At 44.9% G+C, this 16,177-nt stretch overlaps 1 protein-coding gene across 2 annotated transcripts in view; it reads left to right on the plus strand.

The window, feature by feature from the left end:
* LOC121097589 (vascular endothelial growth factor receptor kdr-like) overlaps positions 1 to 16,177 on the plus strand; it is a 141,486-nt gene that overhangs the window by 44,143 nt on the left and 81,166 nt on the right. For both annotated transcript variants that reach the window (XM_040614716.1, XM_040614717.1), the window contains exons 4-5: positions 11,435 to 11,562; positions 15,820 to 15,979. In XM_040614716.1, coding sequence (XP_040470650.1) covers positions 11,435 to 11,562; positions 15,820 to 15,979 — 288 coding nt within the window. The remainder of the gene's footprint in view (positions 1 to 11,434; positions 11,563 to 15,819; positions 15,980 to 16,177) is intronic.

The following is a 16,177-nucleotide window of genomic DNA, read 5'->3' on the forward strand; positions in this document are numbered from 1 at the left end:
GTGAGTGAAGCAGTGAGAAAGGCAAGTCAGCGGGGACCCCTCTGGCCCGCGTCCTAGCGAGCCAGCTGCTCACCCCCCAGAGCAGAGCTCTGCCACGGCGCTTCAGTCCATAAGCTTGCACGTGCCTGCTGGGGTCTGGCCTGCCAGCCTGAGGAAGCTGCTTGGCCCCAGTAAAATGAAGTTATTTATACCTCAGCATGGACTCTGTCCTCACGGCATGCTCTTCCTGCCGCTCAGTCCCTATGGATACTTGTTGAAAGCCAGCAGGCTCTACTGGGGATGAGGAAGCTGTTCTTCAGTGAGGGCTCTATGAACTTGGAGTTAAGCAAGGCATTCAGAAACCACTTATGAATTTCTTCAATATGTAAACATGCTTTTCTGTGGAAATTGGTCTGACAGTGTCTGAATGTCACTGAGACACCCATCAGTTGTCTCCAGCTGAAGAACCCCACAGTGTCCTGCGAGTGCCAGACAAGGGTGAGGTCCCAAAAACATCTCTTGGACATTTTGAGAGCAAGTGCTCAGCAGGGCGTTTATGAGACTGAGCCAGGTGGAGTGAGAAAATGTTGAGCCAGACCCTGAAGGCTGGAGATTCCTCTGAGGTTACAAGCCGTTATTGCCAAAAAAGGAAGGGGAACCGTATTTTTTCCCTTCGTTCCTGGCCTGCTGCTTGACATTGAAATGAGAACATGATTGTATCGGAAGCCCGGCTTATTGGCTATTATTTCCTGTGCTTGCTTCTGTTTTTACAGCCTCCCTGGTGCAGTTTCTAAGCTCTGTCAGAATCTGGCATTCAGCAGCTCTCCCCCCCGGTGCCATTGAGCTGTGAGCCCTGCACATCAGTCAGATCATAAGGGACGTGAAGGCGGCAGGGTCAGCCACCATGCCTCGGCTGTGCACCAGCAGTCTGGAGGCAGGGAGAACTCAGGATCTTCATCCTGAATAATTGCTCCCGAGGCCTTTTCTACTTCCCACTGCAGCTGCAATCCCAAGGATTGTAATTAAAAAGCAAGACAACCCACTTCTGTTGCCCATCTCCTTGTTGAAAACACAAAGTAGGCCCAGGCTGGAACAGAAAGAGTTGCGTGGTTTTTAACTGCGTTGTTTAACTTCATTGCAACTCGGAAGGATAATCTGCAGCGAAATGCAGCGTCTGGCCAAACATGGTGCTGCAGTGCTGAACGGGAAGAGCAGCCAAGCAACTCTGCCATGGTTGCAGTCAGAGAACAGGGTGAACGGGGCAAGCCCACCCCCACTCCACAGAATATGTCGTCTGCTGAGCCAGCTCTCGACCAGCAGCAGTACAGACAAGTCTGCACTGCAAACCAGCTGCCCACGTAGGAGCCCACGCCAGAAGCCTCACGTGGATGGCATTTCCACTGCAAAAGCTGCCAAAGCCAGCAAGCCAGTGTCATTTGCTTCTGTCTATCTTCTGCAATTACCCTTCCCGACCAAATGGATACTTCCCTGTGAGGAACATATTCATTTATTTCAACCGTGGGGACCCCTGTGCCAAAGGAAAGGGCAGGCTGTGTATTTTGTGTTAAAATATAGACAGCCCTTTCCACAATGTTTCCTAGGGCACATATAAAATTTAACATGGCTTAGAGAGGGATTAAAAACAGACAAGCAAAGATTCACTCCATCTTCCCAAAGGGCTATCCCAGGCCCCAGCCTAGACCAGAGTCAGGACTTGCAGCTCTCAGCTATTTGAAATACTGTTACTGTCAGCAAAGCAACTGTCTCAGAGTAAGACAGAGCTTGGTGAATATTTTAAGTGTCTTCCCACCCAGGGCTGCTGGTGTTTCACCGTCTCAGTGTTACTGTGAGTTACAAACATGGCAGGACTGAGGGAGTAATTTGTTTCCCTACATTTGGTTTTCAGCACTGATGTTCGCAGAAACACAGTGTAACTAGAAGATAGCCCTGCAGAGAATTTAAGTTCTGGCTCCTTCTAAAGTTTGTGTGGACACCATGAACTATCAGCACTGCCGTAGTGCAGTCCTGCCAGGAGTCCCGAGCACAAGAACTGGAAATTGAATGTGAAGCAAAACAGACTTTTATAGAGGAGCACAAGTCCTGTTGAGGGCCTGCTGAAGGAAGAAGGGGGATGCATCCAAGCAGCTTGACCTGTCAGAGCATGCATCTCACTGCTTGTCAGCTCCAGCAGCAAGGCATCCCCAAGGAAGGGTATGAGCTCTCCCTTGCTATTGCAGGGAATGAGGAGGAGAGGTGGCACAAGTGTGGTATCGGGGTAGAGTGTCAATCAACCACAGCCTCTTTATCACACAGTACAGACCAGAGATGTGAAGCCCCATCTTCTGCATCCCTTCCCCACCAAGAGAAATCTATAGAAAATGGAAGTGCATGCAAGTACCACTCACATGAGATCATACTTTGGTTCTGATGTTCTTTGAAGCTGATTTCTACCTCCTTAATTCTCTTGACAGTTCACAAAGATAATCTGAATGTGAGAAGCAGAAATGCAGGGCCAGGGTGACAGCCCTGACTCGGGCTTTGGCTTGCTTTCCAGAAGATATGACCAGTGAGAACAAAGCTGGAGCTGCATTTCTTTTTTCTTTCATGCTGGAGACACCAAGACAGCTACACTTGCTGCCAGACACTCAGCAAGCTGAGATAGGCAAACGCTGTCCTGTCTGCTCAGCATGGAGCCCAGCAGATAAGCTGACTGTCTCACTCAGACCGGTGGAAGGGTTTGGCACCATATCCTAGTTAACAGTGTTTAGGGCCACATGACATGGGAATATAGGCTTTGTCACTGTGCAAGACCCTCTCTGTTGTTCCTCAAGTATTAAGGGCTGGATCCAAGGGAAAAGTAAGATGCACTCAATTCTGAACACATTCAGTGTCTTCAAATCATATCCTAAAGGGTCACTTTTAAGTGGAAGAGCCTCGTAAGATGTAATATTGAGTGAGCAGTGTGAGTTCCTAGCACTAATTCAGTGACAGCACTTGACAGCCCAGCAAGAAGAGGTAACAATCCCTTCCTCATTGATAAAGAATTTCTACATGAAAGCCTGACAGCCCAAATCACACATTTCCCCAACTTCTTCCTTCCACTCACTACCTGCTAATTGCTGAGCCTTACCCAAGGTCTGCAGCTGGGAGCAGCTAATGTAGGAGACCTGTTCTTAACGATGGGACTTCAGGTAAAGCTGGTGAATATTTTCTACAAAGTCTATGCCTTTCTAAAATCTAGTGTCGCAGGGAGTCAGAATATATGAATCCATCTGATGCTTAAAACATAATTCCAACCAAAGTTTGGAGACTTGTTTCTTAAAAAAAAAATAAAAAATAAATCCTTCCATATTGGTTTTATTTGTTTGGCTGTGAGAAGCATTTCGCTTTCACAGTTTTTGAAGTAACACTTTTAAAAGTAATATTTTTCTCTACCAATATTCCTGTGTTTCTAACAGTAATCTCCAGGGGAAGAATGTATTTCATTTGACCAAAACAGAATGCTTCATGTTGACTCAGAACGGCTTCTGGGGGTTTTGCAGTCATTTTTGTTTTGCCTGAAGAGAAAATATTCTGCTTTCTGTTTAATCTAAACATTCCACCACCAATTCTTTTCATTGGCCTGCCAAACTGAAAAGACCTTTAATTTCAAAGATTCATTTTCAAAACAAGTGACTTTATAGAAGTTACTCCTGTACCTAGAAGCTTTCATGGGTTATCAGGAGGAATACAACAGACTAGGCAAGTTCCTTGCACAGCATTCCAAAACACTCTGACCAAAGTGTCACTTAATTTCTAATGATCCTGTTAATGTAAAATGTAAAAAATAATTAAAAAAAAAGAACAGACTATAACCTCCTCTCAGTGTTTCTGACTTGATGAAGACAAACTTCATGGGGATTATTTCAAAACATGAACTTAAAGAACCTGTGAAACTCTGCCCAGCCTTCCCAGCTAAGGTATGACTGAATGAAGAAAATAAAGACTGAGGGTGAGAGAATTATCTTTAGCAGGAACAAAGTGAGAAGCAAAATGAGAATGTTCAGCAATTTCATGGGCATGAACAGCCGTGGCTGACTGTCCTCAAAGGCCATTTAGTGCTTATCTTCTCTGTGGGCTGATGGATAGTATCTGAAGGGAGAGGTGATGTTATCTCCACAGCTTTAGATATGATATAAATATCATAAGACAAATGGCCGTCACAGTATATGAAACAAAAGCAGAAGTGAAAAACACCCAGAACCCTGTATAAAATCCTGTCCACGTGTCTCAGGAGGATGTTTCAAATGCACAGGCAGGTGATACAGTGCTGCAAAGTAAAGAGCTGTAGCAGAGAGCCCGAGCCTACAACGTGCTGAGGTCCTGGGGTGCCATGCTGAGGGCTTTGAGGTCCCTCAGCTTCATCAGCTGGTAGCATGGGGCCACCAGCCCGCTGGAGAGTGGGATTCAAAAGGCAAGTGAGCCCGACACAGTTACAGACCTCACCGCTTCCTGGTGGACAGTCACCACCTATATTACAGATCACACTAAACAAAAGCACAGCTGTCCCTGCGAGGCAAGGGGTCCGGTGTTTGTGTTCACACGCTGCCACTGCGGAGACTTGAAGAGAGAAGTGCACACCTTCCCCAGGGAGCCGCGACTACACCGCTGAGTTAAAAGGGACCCTCCCTAAGCTCATCCCAAGCAGCAATTAATCTCCTCCTAGACAGAAGGAGAATTTAAACATGAAGGGCTTCACTGCATGAAGGTAAACAATGTTCTTGTAGGCACTTGACCTTTGAGTCGCTTTTGTGTGTGGCTTGCTTGATTTTGCTGCCTGGCTGTCCCTATGGCCGGACAGCTGGCCCCCTTCCCTCCACCGTCCTGCTGCCTCTGCTTCCTTTGCTTCGCTGGGCGCTGCTGGGTAAGCGGTGACACCCTGGCCTGGCTGCAGTTTCCTGCAAACTTCCACTGACCTGGAGAGCTAGACAGCCAGTCTGAGACCAAAGGGAAGGGGCCTTTCCCTCGCCGCCCAGCTGGTGCTGCAGCTGATTAAGTCCCTAACGTGCTACAGCTCATCTTTCTTCACATATAAGGAGCTTTGCAGCCCATGGGAAATTATCCTTTTTAATTATCCTATGGGAATTGATGGGTGTTTCTTTATGGGTAAGGCTCACAGGGCATATTACCTTCCCAACTCAGGAGAAACAGGCACAGTAAGCCACAGGGAAATACCCTATTGCCATAAACTGTTTCTTGGCTGAGAATTCTTCCCGGTGAAGTTCAGTGCCAGTAACTGCAGAGAGGACGACACCTGCATTCCCATGGCACAACCCTCCAAATTGCAACAGCTGAGTGCAATTGATTTACACCATCTGGAATCAGAGATCTTCCCTGAGGCTAAGGTTATCATTTTTAAAGAAAAGTGACCCTGTCCCTTTTGTTTCAAGAAGTTCTGTCTCTGAGAGACTTTTTTACAAGGAGTTAACTGATTGCTGATTAACTTAAGGTGGTGAATGTGTTCGAAAAGCTGGCAGTGACACTCCCGATGTTCCGGCAGATCATTTTTCCGTGCCACAGTCAGCCTGAACTACTTAGGAGTTTCATGAAGAATTCAGTTTTTCGTCTGCACAAGCCATAACAACGGTATCAGCTGGCAGCTGATTAGTTCCATATTCAGTATTTATTCTTTGTCATTTTGCTAAGATCCAAAGCTGAGCCACTTCATAGTTGCTTATCTGTTAAGTGAACAGTCCAGCTGCCTGGAAAGCGCTCTTGCCCAGAGCGTCTCCATCCTGGTGCAAGTGGGGTCAGCTTGCTCCTGCTGGCGTGGGGGTTTAGAGCAGCTGGAGCGAAGCACGGGCAGTCTGTGGGACCACAGAGATTGGCTCCGCGTGCTGTTTGGTGCTTTATATTTTTATTTCTGCACTGAGTTTCACCAGGAGACAAAAAAAGCCTCCCTAGCCTCACTGACATACCCTGGGTTATATAGTGAGGACCTGACCTTCACCTGCAACCACTTTTTCCTTTCATCCTAGGGTCACTTCCCAGTGATGACCAAAGAGTGGCCCTAACCTCATGTTTAAGCTCTCATGTCAAAACTGTAGTAGTTTAGTCCTGCAAGTAGTGGCCACATCAGTGTCTTCACTTTAGGAGTTGTTCCACTAACACACAGGGATCCCACGGTGGTGAAGGGTTCCAGTATGGCAACTGAAATGGGGAGGAAAGGAGGCCTTTGGCAGACGGAGAGCTCCTTAGGCTAAGGCTATAAACTAGGTAAAGCACAAATTGCAGCCGTCTGCTTTCTGCACAGGACTCTAGGAAAACTCACTGTAGGAAAGAGAATGACCCATCAAATATTAAACCTTTTTTTTTAAAAAAAAAAAGCAGGGTGAGAATAATGCCCATGAGACCTGACATCCACCAGTGATTAACAATTATTGCTCAAGCCGTCCCTTCCCTTCCCAACCCAATGTTTGTAACCCAGACACTGCCTTTTGCTGTCGTTAATTCCACAGTGATTTTAAAACGCTCTAGATGCAAATACTGATGGCAGAAGGCTGGATTTATATACTGTGGCCTTCAATTCAGGTTGTAGCTTATGATCTGGGGTAGTGTAATTCTAGCTACCGGCTAGACATACGGCAACTGACATACGGCAAGGTGCAGACTGTTATTAAATATCAACTAGGAATGAAATATATTTCTGTTACATACACTGTAAATTCATGATTCCCATTTAGGTGTTCTTCAGTAGTTTAGTACTCGCATGATCAGTACCTGTCCTATTTACAAATTTAAAAACTAGATAATTTTTAAGTCTGTCATGAATCTGAAAATTTAGTAGAGGTCAGTCTTGGAGGTAGGAAGAGATGATGGAAAATGGGGGTTGAATGATTATTTTTTTTCCCTGAACAGGAAATATTTCTCAGAAATATTAGTCTGTTTTGACAAAGATATTTCAATCATTGCTTAGTTCAATATTTTCTGACATTTTAGGATTATTTAACATTTCCTTAGCTGCCTCTTTTGAGTTATATTACTTTTTAAATAAACAGTACTATTCTGAAATTCCCTCTAAAAATAAGGGCACAAATATTTTTAAATTCAGTGTTCCCATCTTTTCAGTCAAAACAAATAGTCAAAATCTGATCCAAATTTGTGAATAGTTTGGTATTAAGAAGCTCCTTTTTTCACAGCAAATTTCCCCTTGGCTGATATTCTTGTCCTGTCCCCCTGTCATGTGGCACATTAGTGGTTCTCTCTTTTTCTCTGTAGGGCCAGAAATAGGCTTCCCCTGACACTTTTTTGCATTCCCAGTATTTGTTCCAAATATACAAAAATCTGTTTTCTCTGCTTTTTCCTATAGCAAATAATCCAAGGATGTTCTTTTAAAAATCCAGGGTCTTCTTTTCAGTAGAAATGCCTTTCATCATTTGCACAAGCTTTCAAATTGGTTATAAAAATACCATCACACTTGATACCTCCAAGTATGGTTTAGCTGGAGAGCAAGACTCCAGACGTATTAAGCAGCACAAATGCCCAGGGACAAACACTGAGCACATTTTCCTAATGTGACTCAATAGAAGAATTTAGCAGACCTGTTTGGGAAAGTGCCTAAGACACTGGATTGTGTATAAATATTTCCTATTTGTTTTAGGGACTGGAAAAAGCTACAAAGTTGTGGTCTGGAGATTAGGTTTCTCAGCTCAAGGCTTGATTAGAACCAGTGCCTGCCTAACCAGAAAGTTCAGAGGTCTATCTGAGACTTCCTAAATGGGGGGAGTCTAATTTTTTAATTCTAATTAATCTCTCTCACATAACGTTTCTTGCAATGCCCTTAATCCAAAGGACATGGTTTTTTATAGACCAGTGCAGTCAGAATAGATCAATGGCACGGAATAAAAGCTGACATGAAAAGGCACTACTAGAAATGATCGACATCCAGATTTCTGGTCTTCATCTTCTGTTTTAGTGCCTCGTGTTCAGTGCCACAGTGCAGGTCCTTGTCACAGCTCCCACATTAATGACACGTCTCGTACTTGCACAGTGACCCAAGTGCCTTTGTAAAATGTCCCCATAACATGTGTGGCCTTTCTGAGACATGCGGGGAGCTCCAACCAACATTTGCTCTCGTGGTGATGAAGCACACAGTACATTTTGTCTGCTAGGAATCCTGTTTCCAGTTCTCAGAGCTAAAATTAAGCTATCAAAACTGCACGAGGCAACAGTCCCACTCTCCTGTCTGACTCCTCAGTCACTCTGCCTGTCACCCTTCATGTTTCTGTGAGTGAAACTGTTCTGGGTTGTGGTGCAAACCACGCTAATTCTGTATAGATTAATTCCAAGTGACAGCACTTACATATTTCCATGACGTTCCTTAAGCAAAGACTGTTGTCATTAGGCAAGAAATGAACATTAATATCCCCAGATGAATGACCTGTGTCCAGATGATTTACCAGTCATGGGGAAATAAAGACAAAGCAAGGGAGATGAACCAACTCTGAGTTTGCCTTTGTCAGCGGAGTTCTAGAGGAGCAAATCCAAATCTCACACTCCATGTTCAAACTGTCTGTGGGTCACCAATAAGCAGTTACATCACTTACATGTAGAACACTTGTTACCCAGAAAAATGCAACATAAATATGCACTTCACCTACTGTTTAATTACAGATCCTCCAGCACGGAATACACAGATCCCTGCTAGTGTCCAAAGAGTGAACATTTCTTTTAAATTCAAAACTGGTTCCCCACTGATTTGAAGCAAAGGACTGTTTGCCCTGCTGCGGCAGGTTTGCCCCGGCAGCCACAGGGGTCAGGCTGTGCCCCCGGTGCTGCCCCTCTGGGCACCTGCCCAGCTCAGCCCACCTGAAACAGCCCCTCTCTCCTCGCCCAGCTCCACCACCAGCCTCTCAGCTGTGGGGGGCGGGAGGGCTCCCCAAAATCTAGGAGTAGCGCCATGGTCCTGATTTGGTGGCGTGTGGACTTGTTCATGTATTTGCACAGAAATGTGCCGTTCCGGGCAATTTTCAGATGAACAGAGGGGCTAGATCCACCCAGCAATAAGAAATGGATTGTTTTCTTTATAAAAAAATCCCTTAATATTACATCAGAAATTTGAGAGGAAACACGACATGATATACAGGGGTAGTTCAGAAGGTACATCCTTCGTCAAGAATGACGCTTTTCCTTATTATACAGCAACAGGGAACACTATAGGGGTTTCCTTTTTTCAAAGGTCACACTCAAAGGGTTGCAGTCAACAGCTTGATGTCCAAGTGGAAACCAATGACAAGTGGTGCTCCTCAGGGGTCAGCACTGGCACCAGTGCTATTTAACAGCTTTGTCGGCTACATGGACAGCGGGGTTGAGCGCACCCTCAGCAAGTTTGCCAACGACACCAAGCTGGTGGTGCAGTCAACCTGCTGGAGGGCAGGGATGGCATCCAGAGGGACCTTGACTCGCTGGAGGCGGGCCCATGTGAACCTCATGAAGTTCAACAAAGCCAAGTGCAAGGTCCTGCACATGGGTTGGGGCAATCCCAAGCACAAAGACAGGCTGGGCGGAGAATGGACTGAGGAGATGGGCTTGGGGATGTTGGTGGATGAGAAGCTCAATGTGACCCAGCAATGTGCACTTGCAGCACAGAAAGCCAACCAGATCTGGGCTGCATCAAAAGCAGCGTGGCCAGCAGGGTGAGGAGGTGATTCTCCTCCTCTGCTCTGGGGCCCCCAACATCAGGAGAACATGGACCTGTCAGAGCGAGTCCAGAGGGGGCCATGAAGGTGATCAGAGCGCTGGAGCACCTCTCCCAGGAAGACAGGCTGAGGGAGCTGGGGTGGTTCAGACTGGAGAGGAGAAAGCTCCAGGCAGACCACAGAGCAGCCTGCCAGTACCTGCTGGGGCTGCCAAGAAAGCTGGGGAGGGACTTTTTACAAGGGCCTGTAGTGGCAGGACAAGGGGCAACGGCTTTAAACTGAAAGAGGGTCAGTTTGGATTAGATACACAGCAGAATTTCTTCACTGTGGGGGTGGTGAGACACTGGCCCAGGCTGCCCAGAGCAGCTGTGGGTGCCCCATCCCTGGCAATGCCCAAGGCCAGGCTGGACGGGGCTGGGAGCAGCCTGGGCTGGTGGTGGGTGTCCCTGCCCACTGCAGGGGGCTGGAACTAGACGGGCTTTCAGTCCCTTCCAACCCAAACCAGTCTGTGATTCTATGAACACATAAAGTGTTTGGACACTGCTGAAGGCCTCCTACTGATCCAGCGTGATGGATGTGTCAGTCCTGGAGGACATTACCTGCATTCATTACCAATTTAGCCCATTTGGGAGTAGTTAAACATCCTTTTGAAAACTGACTGTAATTTCCTCATAGCACATCCTTATTTAAAGTACTGTCAGAATACTTCAGAGCGCATTTTTGCAACGTAGATTGTTCACAAACCTTTCATGTCATCCATTTCCCATGCTTTATGTGAAACCTTTTCCAAAATACAGTAAGTGTGTGGAGGCAGGTCCCCAGCCAAGGATAAGGAGGCTGAGGTTATTGCACAGGGTGCACATCCTTCCCTGTCAACAGTATAATACAAACCAAAAGTGGTTGACTGCCTACACTGGGAGGTGTAGTTGGTATTGCATTAGCTGAACGGTATTTTAAACTTTATACCATGAGAATATCAAGACAAAGAATGCTTTCTAGAGAGATATTGAAGGTTTTAGGATTTCACAAACATTATTCAATTTTCTGTTGACTATCACTGTATTCATACAAGGAAAAATCAGTAAATAACACTCTGAAGCTTTATTAACTTAAAATACCTCAGATTTTTAGTTATTTCTATATCCAGTCTGATTTCTATATCCAGTCTGGTTCCCAGTTGGGCATCCCCAGCTCCTGAAGAGTCTGACCAAGTTACTTTGCTGTTAGCTGGAACAGATTGTTCCTGCCTAGCTTTGAATATCATGGGTCTACACTCCCTTTTTGCAGTCTTTCTGCACTATTCTGGAGATTCTTATTTACAGAAAGCTGCTTTTTTGTTTCAGTACATTTATCTTAACAGCTTTAAACCTATTGTATCACCTAACTGCTGTGGAGTTTGGGACTGCTGCAGTATAATATCACCTATGAAAGAAATTCAGAGGACTGGGGAAAGAACTAACTCCAGTGCCATGAAGACCTTTGGAGCTGATCCATTAACTTCATTTTTACAGATGGAGAATAGATAAGAAAAGGAATTTTTACAAGATTATACTGCAAACTGGTAAAATAGGGTTAGAAATGGGCTATTCCAGTTCTTGGTCATGGGCTATAATCCCTAGATGACACTGGCATTTGCAAATGAGCAAGATGTGACTGGATGTCTTGTTACACACTACAGGGAGCCTTCTGTGGGCAGTTAGCTGCTCAGACTCCAGTGCCCTTCTGGTCATTGAGCAGTAAAGGAGCACTTTTGCAAACCAATGTTCTTTTCCCTGCAGACTACAGAAGTCCATTTGTGGAGATTCACCCGGAACATCCTGAAATAATCTACATTTTAGATGCTAAGAAAACAGTTGTTGTCCCTTGCCGAGTTACCTCGCCAGATATCAAACCTAAGCTTAGCCAGGTAAGTGACTGTTTCAGAGAAACTCAATCAGTTCAGGGGTCTGGGCTGCCAATAAAATTGGTAAAAACACAAAATAAAATGTATGAAGCTAGGTAAGTTTCAGATAAAAATAGCAAAGACACTGAAAATCCAGCAGCATAGTCCTGCTCTTGCAGTGTATTCCTACTGAACTGTGTACAAGGCTGTTTGGGGATTAGCCTGAGTTTATCACATATTTTTCTCATCTTGTGGCTTGATGTTCCTCCATAAACTGGCAAAGACAGATGACAGGGCGCTGTTTTTCTTTAAAATTCTTTGTAAAACACCTGGCTGTTAGCTATCCTCATGAAATCTCATCTCTTTCATACCTTGAACCTTGTCAGAACAATTGCCCATTTTTGCTTGATTTCATAAATTTAAACCAAGTTTCAGCTTTGGGAATAAATGGCTACACTGTCCACCCCTTTGACAGAAGTTACATCTGAATGTCAAGGTTACAGAGTGGTCTGTGGAGGCCAAGGCCATTGTGTATAATAAAAATGGAAATTTAAGGTCTGGGGCTTCCTCAGTTGATGGAGGTCTAGTCACTCATTTAAAGGGCTTTAGAATTGCTTTGTAGAGAAGCCTGTCGTGGAGCGAGGAGCAGAACATAGGTCTCCTGGCTCTAATCCTGCCTTTTACCTAATAGGTTCTGTGCCTTTCCATTCCCCTGCCAGGCTGACTGCTGGAGCTGCCCTAATGGGACCAAGAGCTCAGCCCCTGCCCTGCCCCTTCTCCGCAGCCTGGTCTGGAGGGGCTGTGAGAGGTGGGGGTGTTCTGCTGGATACAGGGGGATAGTGCAGCGCAGGCAGACGGGCTGATGCTCTGCTGGTAGAGGGGACTGAAGACCTCTGCTCCTTTTAGCAGTTCGATGTCTTAGTTTTTAGGTATCTCCTCCTCCCAGGAGGCAGCACATGATGTCCTGGAGGTCTGAGGCAGTGCTCCGGCCCCTGCTGAGACCAATGGCAAATTTCCAGTAGACGTGCAGAGGGACAGCACCGGCCTTATTGCTTTAGCAGATCTCTATTTTAAAATGTTGTCAGTAGGGATTAAAAAGGGGGGAGGGGGGGGGGGGCAGAATAAGGCTCCTCTCCTGCTCTAGCTTATCGCTTCCATAACACTGAATAAGTGTTATCACCTTCTCTTCCTTGGCTATAAAAATGAAACATCCCCATCTTATTTTAGCCTGCTTCAACCAAATTCATTGCTGGAGTACTGCTGCTGACCGGCACAGTCAGCTGAGCTTGGAAACTCAACCATGCTGACCTCTTTATTTATTCCTTTATTTAGAGGCAGCCCTGCTCTCCCTACTTGCCAGCTAAATTCTGTCCCGGTAATTTCTTCAAACACAAACAAAGTCCTTTACCTTGCTGCAAGCGGCTGCTGGAATAAAATCTCCACTGAAAGCTCCCTTTTGAATTGCAAAGAAAATTGTCCCCAGCAGATTTTTCCCCTTCGAGGGAGAGCAGCTGGGCCGCAGGGCAGGGATGTGGGTCCTGAGCACGGCTCCCCCAAGGAACCCTCCCGCGGTGGGCTGGACACACATGGCTACCGGGGGGACGCGCTCTGGGAGCCGCGCGTTGGCTTCGGGAGCCGCCAGCCCCAGGCTCCAACTGCGGAAAGTCACCGCTTGCTTTGCCCTGTCTGGGAATTTCATGGTGCCGCGTGGAGCCAAGGTGGCGGCTTCCCGTGCGGGGAGGAAGCAGGACGGGAGAGGGGTGGAGGTAAAGGTGGGGGAGGAGAGGTGCATAAGGCCATCGGACAAATTTAGAACATCCTCTTCTTCCAAATTTAATCTCCAGTAGACAACGAACATCAAAGGGAGGAAAGCCACTGTGATTTCCTTCAAGCAGCATTGACGCTTTTTGTTTGATTGTTTAAATATATATTTTTGAATGGTTTATGAAAATGTTTAATATGTGTATAGAGTTGAAAAGGGCCTCCTGTGCGGGGTTATTTTTTCTTTCCCCTTCCCCTAGCCATCAGGGAGCAGAGCTGCCAAATTGTGAAGTTCAGCTTTATCACATTTTATTATTCTTGTAGAAAATGTACTTTTTTCCACCGTAAATTAAGTTCCTTATGTTACCATTATACTTTAAAATCACTGCGCTCTCTGGCCTTTAAATATGTATGGGGAAAGGTACCTCTTGCTAATACTAAACAGATCCCAGCTAACTCAACATATCATCTTCGTTAGTAACAAAACCATGCTAAGACACACAATTCAAACTTTTAATTTTGCCTAACATGATTTTAATTCTGGGCAAAAAAGAAGCATTTTCAGTCTTGTCAGATCTGTTTAGTCAATGATCTGGTTCAGTGTGCATTTGCCACTTACAGCTTTGACCTTCATGGGTGTTAAGGCATGATTAAGCCTCAGGTCTCAGATCTTCTTCTGTAATTTTCCTGAATTTTCCTAATGGTTCTGAATAGAGATGCCACAGCTTGATTACATCAAAAGTATTTACACAAAATCCATGTTTCCTACTGCTGGCAGAAGAGAACTGCTGTTCCAAAAGAAAGCAACTGTTTTGCTGTGTCTCCTTCCCCACAGCAACATCACCAGTCGCTGCCCCACAGTCATAATTCTTCCTCTTTGGTCTGTGCTGAAAATGTAATAACAAGTGACCTAAACCAGTGCCAACCTGATCAATTGTGTATTCATATGAGAGGTATAAGCATCAGCTCTCAAAGCCTGAAGCTGAAATTTTGTTGGAACAGGAGTATTATTGAAACTGAATCCTATTTAAACTGCACTGCCATACAAGACTACTGTTTGTTTGCAGACAGAAAAATAAATTGCATCCTGCATAACAACAAGAGTAAGAGCAAAACTATTACATCACTGGGGAAATTCCCACCTGCAGTCCCTACTGCAGTTCTTGGTTAGCTCCAAAAGCTAAAAAGAAGTAGCTCTGAAAAGGAATAAATAACTTCCCTCACCTTTGAGAAGCCAGTGTGTGATAAGAAGGAGGGAGAAGCACTGTGCAAATAAAATTGCTAACACGTGGCAGCTGTAGGCACACGGAGGTTTCCCCAAACCCTTCATTTTTCAACCAAAATTGACCTTAACACTCCTACAGCGCATCCTTAGTCCTAAAGATAGTTCCTATATCCTGCTGGAAAAGTCAGACCTACAGCCTGTGTTTCCATCCACCTTCCTGCAGATAGGCTGAATTTCAGTGACCTGCTTTACAGACTCCGAAGCTATTTCTCTGCATTTCATTTCACATATTTCTATTCTACATTATAATCCAGGATTTTCAAAATGATTGGAAAGTAAATTGCTTTTTCTCTAGCAAATAGAAGATTTCTCCATGTGTTAATAGTGATAATAAACTAATTATTCCCACCAATAAAAGGTAACCTGCTTGACATTGGTGCTGTCCAAGGGTGTATGGAGGGTTCATTCTTATTAAATGAATTTTTGCTCTGGTTTATTTTCCACATTTGCCTTTCATATCCTTATTTCTTCCCCATAAGCAGAACTTACAGATACAGATTTTTTCAAGAATCTCAGAACATTACAAGTATTTATGAATTTAGGACAAAAAATGCCTATGTTACTAAGTCCCCTTCTTTCTGCCACTATGATTCACCATCTTAAGTCATCCAGGCCGCTTCCATGCATAGTGGGAATCAATAGGCTGCTCTGAAAGTGTCTCATCCCTCTCTGTGTACAGAGAATCTGATGGCTAGCCACAGACCATAGCTTATAGATGGCTACACCAGGTGAGCTAGTGACATGAATATTCTGATTTTTACGGGTCTAACTTCACACGTTTTTAAAGTACTGTGAGATCCTAGGAAAGTATATGGTAGCTACATGTAGCGTTAGGAAAAGCAAATTTTGTTCTTAAACAGTTCCAAAAAGATAACCCTACAGAATTAATGTAAGATAGGCATAATTATTTCCAGCAAATAGATGAGAGAAATGGGACCTATAATGGGTAGCATGGCATCTTGCCTAAGATCTGAGAGGACCGGCACTCCTGAATCAAAAGCCCCAGTTATGATGTCCAAGTTTTGGATTTCAAAGACAGTCAGACCTTAGGGAGGGCTTTTCTATTTGCTTATGTTGATGTTGCTTAAGATATGTGTGGAATGAGACCACCAACCACTCTGAAAGGTCAAATATCTACCCTGCCTCTAAAGCAGAACAGCCTTGGCTGGTTGCCTCTATGGTCTGAGGGGAAAGGGAATGTCTCACAAGCCTCCTATCTGTCTGTTCTCTTTCAGTATCCTCATTCCGTAGAGATGAAACTCAAGAGGATAATGTGGGACCCCAGAAGAGGATTTATCATCCCCTCTCATGCTTCTGTTTACTCTGGAGTATTCACATGCACTGCGAATGTCAGTGGAAATGTGTTCACCTCCTATTACGTAGCCCAGAGACTGGGTGAGTAACGACTGTGGGCCAAGGAATGACCACAATGTTTCTATTTCATGGCTAAGCCCCTGGGTATTATTTCTTGGTTAGCCTCAATTATATTTGATATATCTAATTGGCATGTATCTCTAGCAAGTCCAAGCTGGAACACTAAAAGCAAATGCAGTCTTCCCCTTTTTTCCTATTCAATAGAAGATGGATTTGATC

The sequence above is a fragment of the Falco naumanni genome, chromosome 14, assembly GCF_017639655.2.
Source record: "Falco naumanni isolate bFalNau1 chromosome 14, bFalNau1.pat, whole genome shotgun sequence".
In the NCBI taxonomy this organism is placed as follows: Eukaryota; Metazoa; Chordata; class Aves; order Falconiformes; family Falconidae; genus Falco; species Falco naumanni.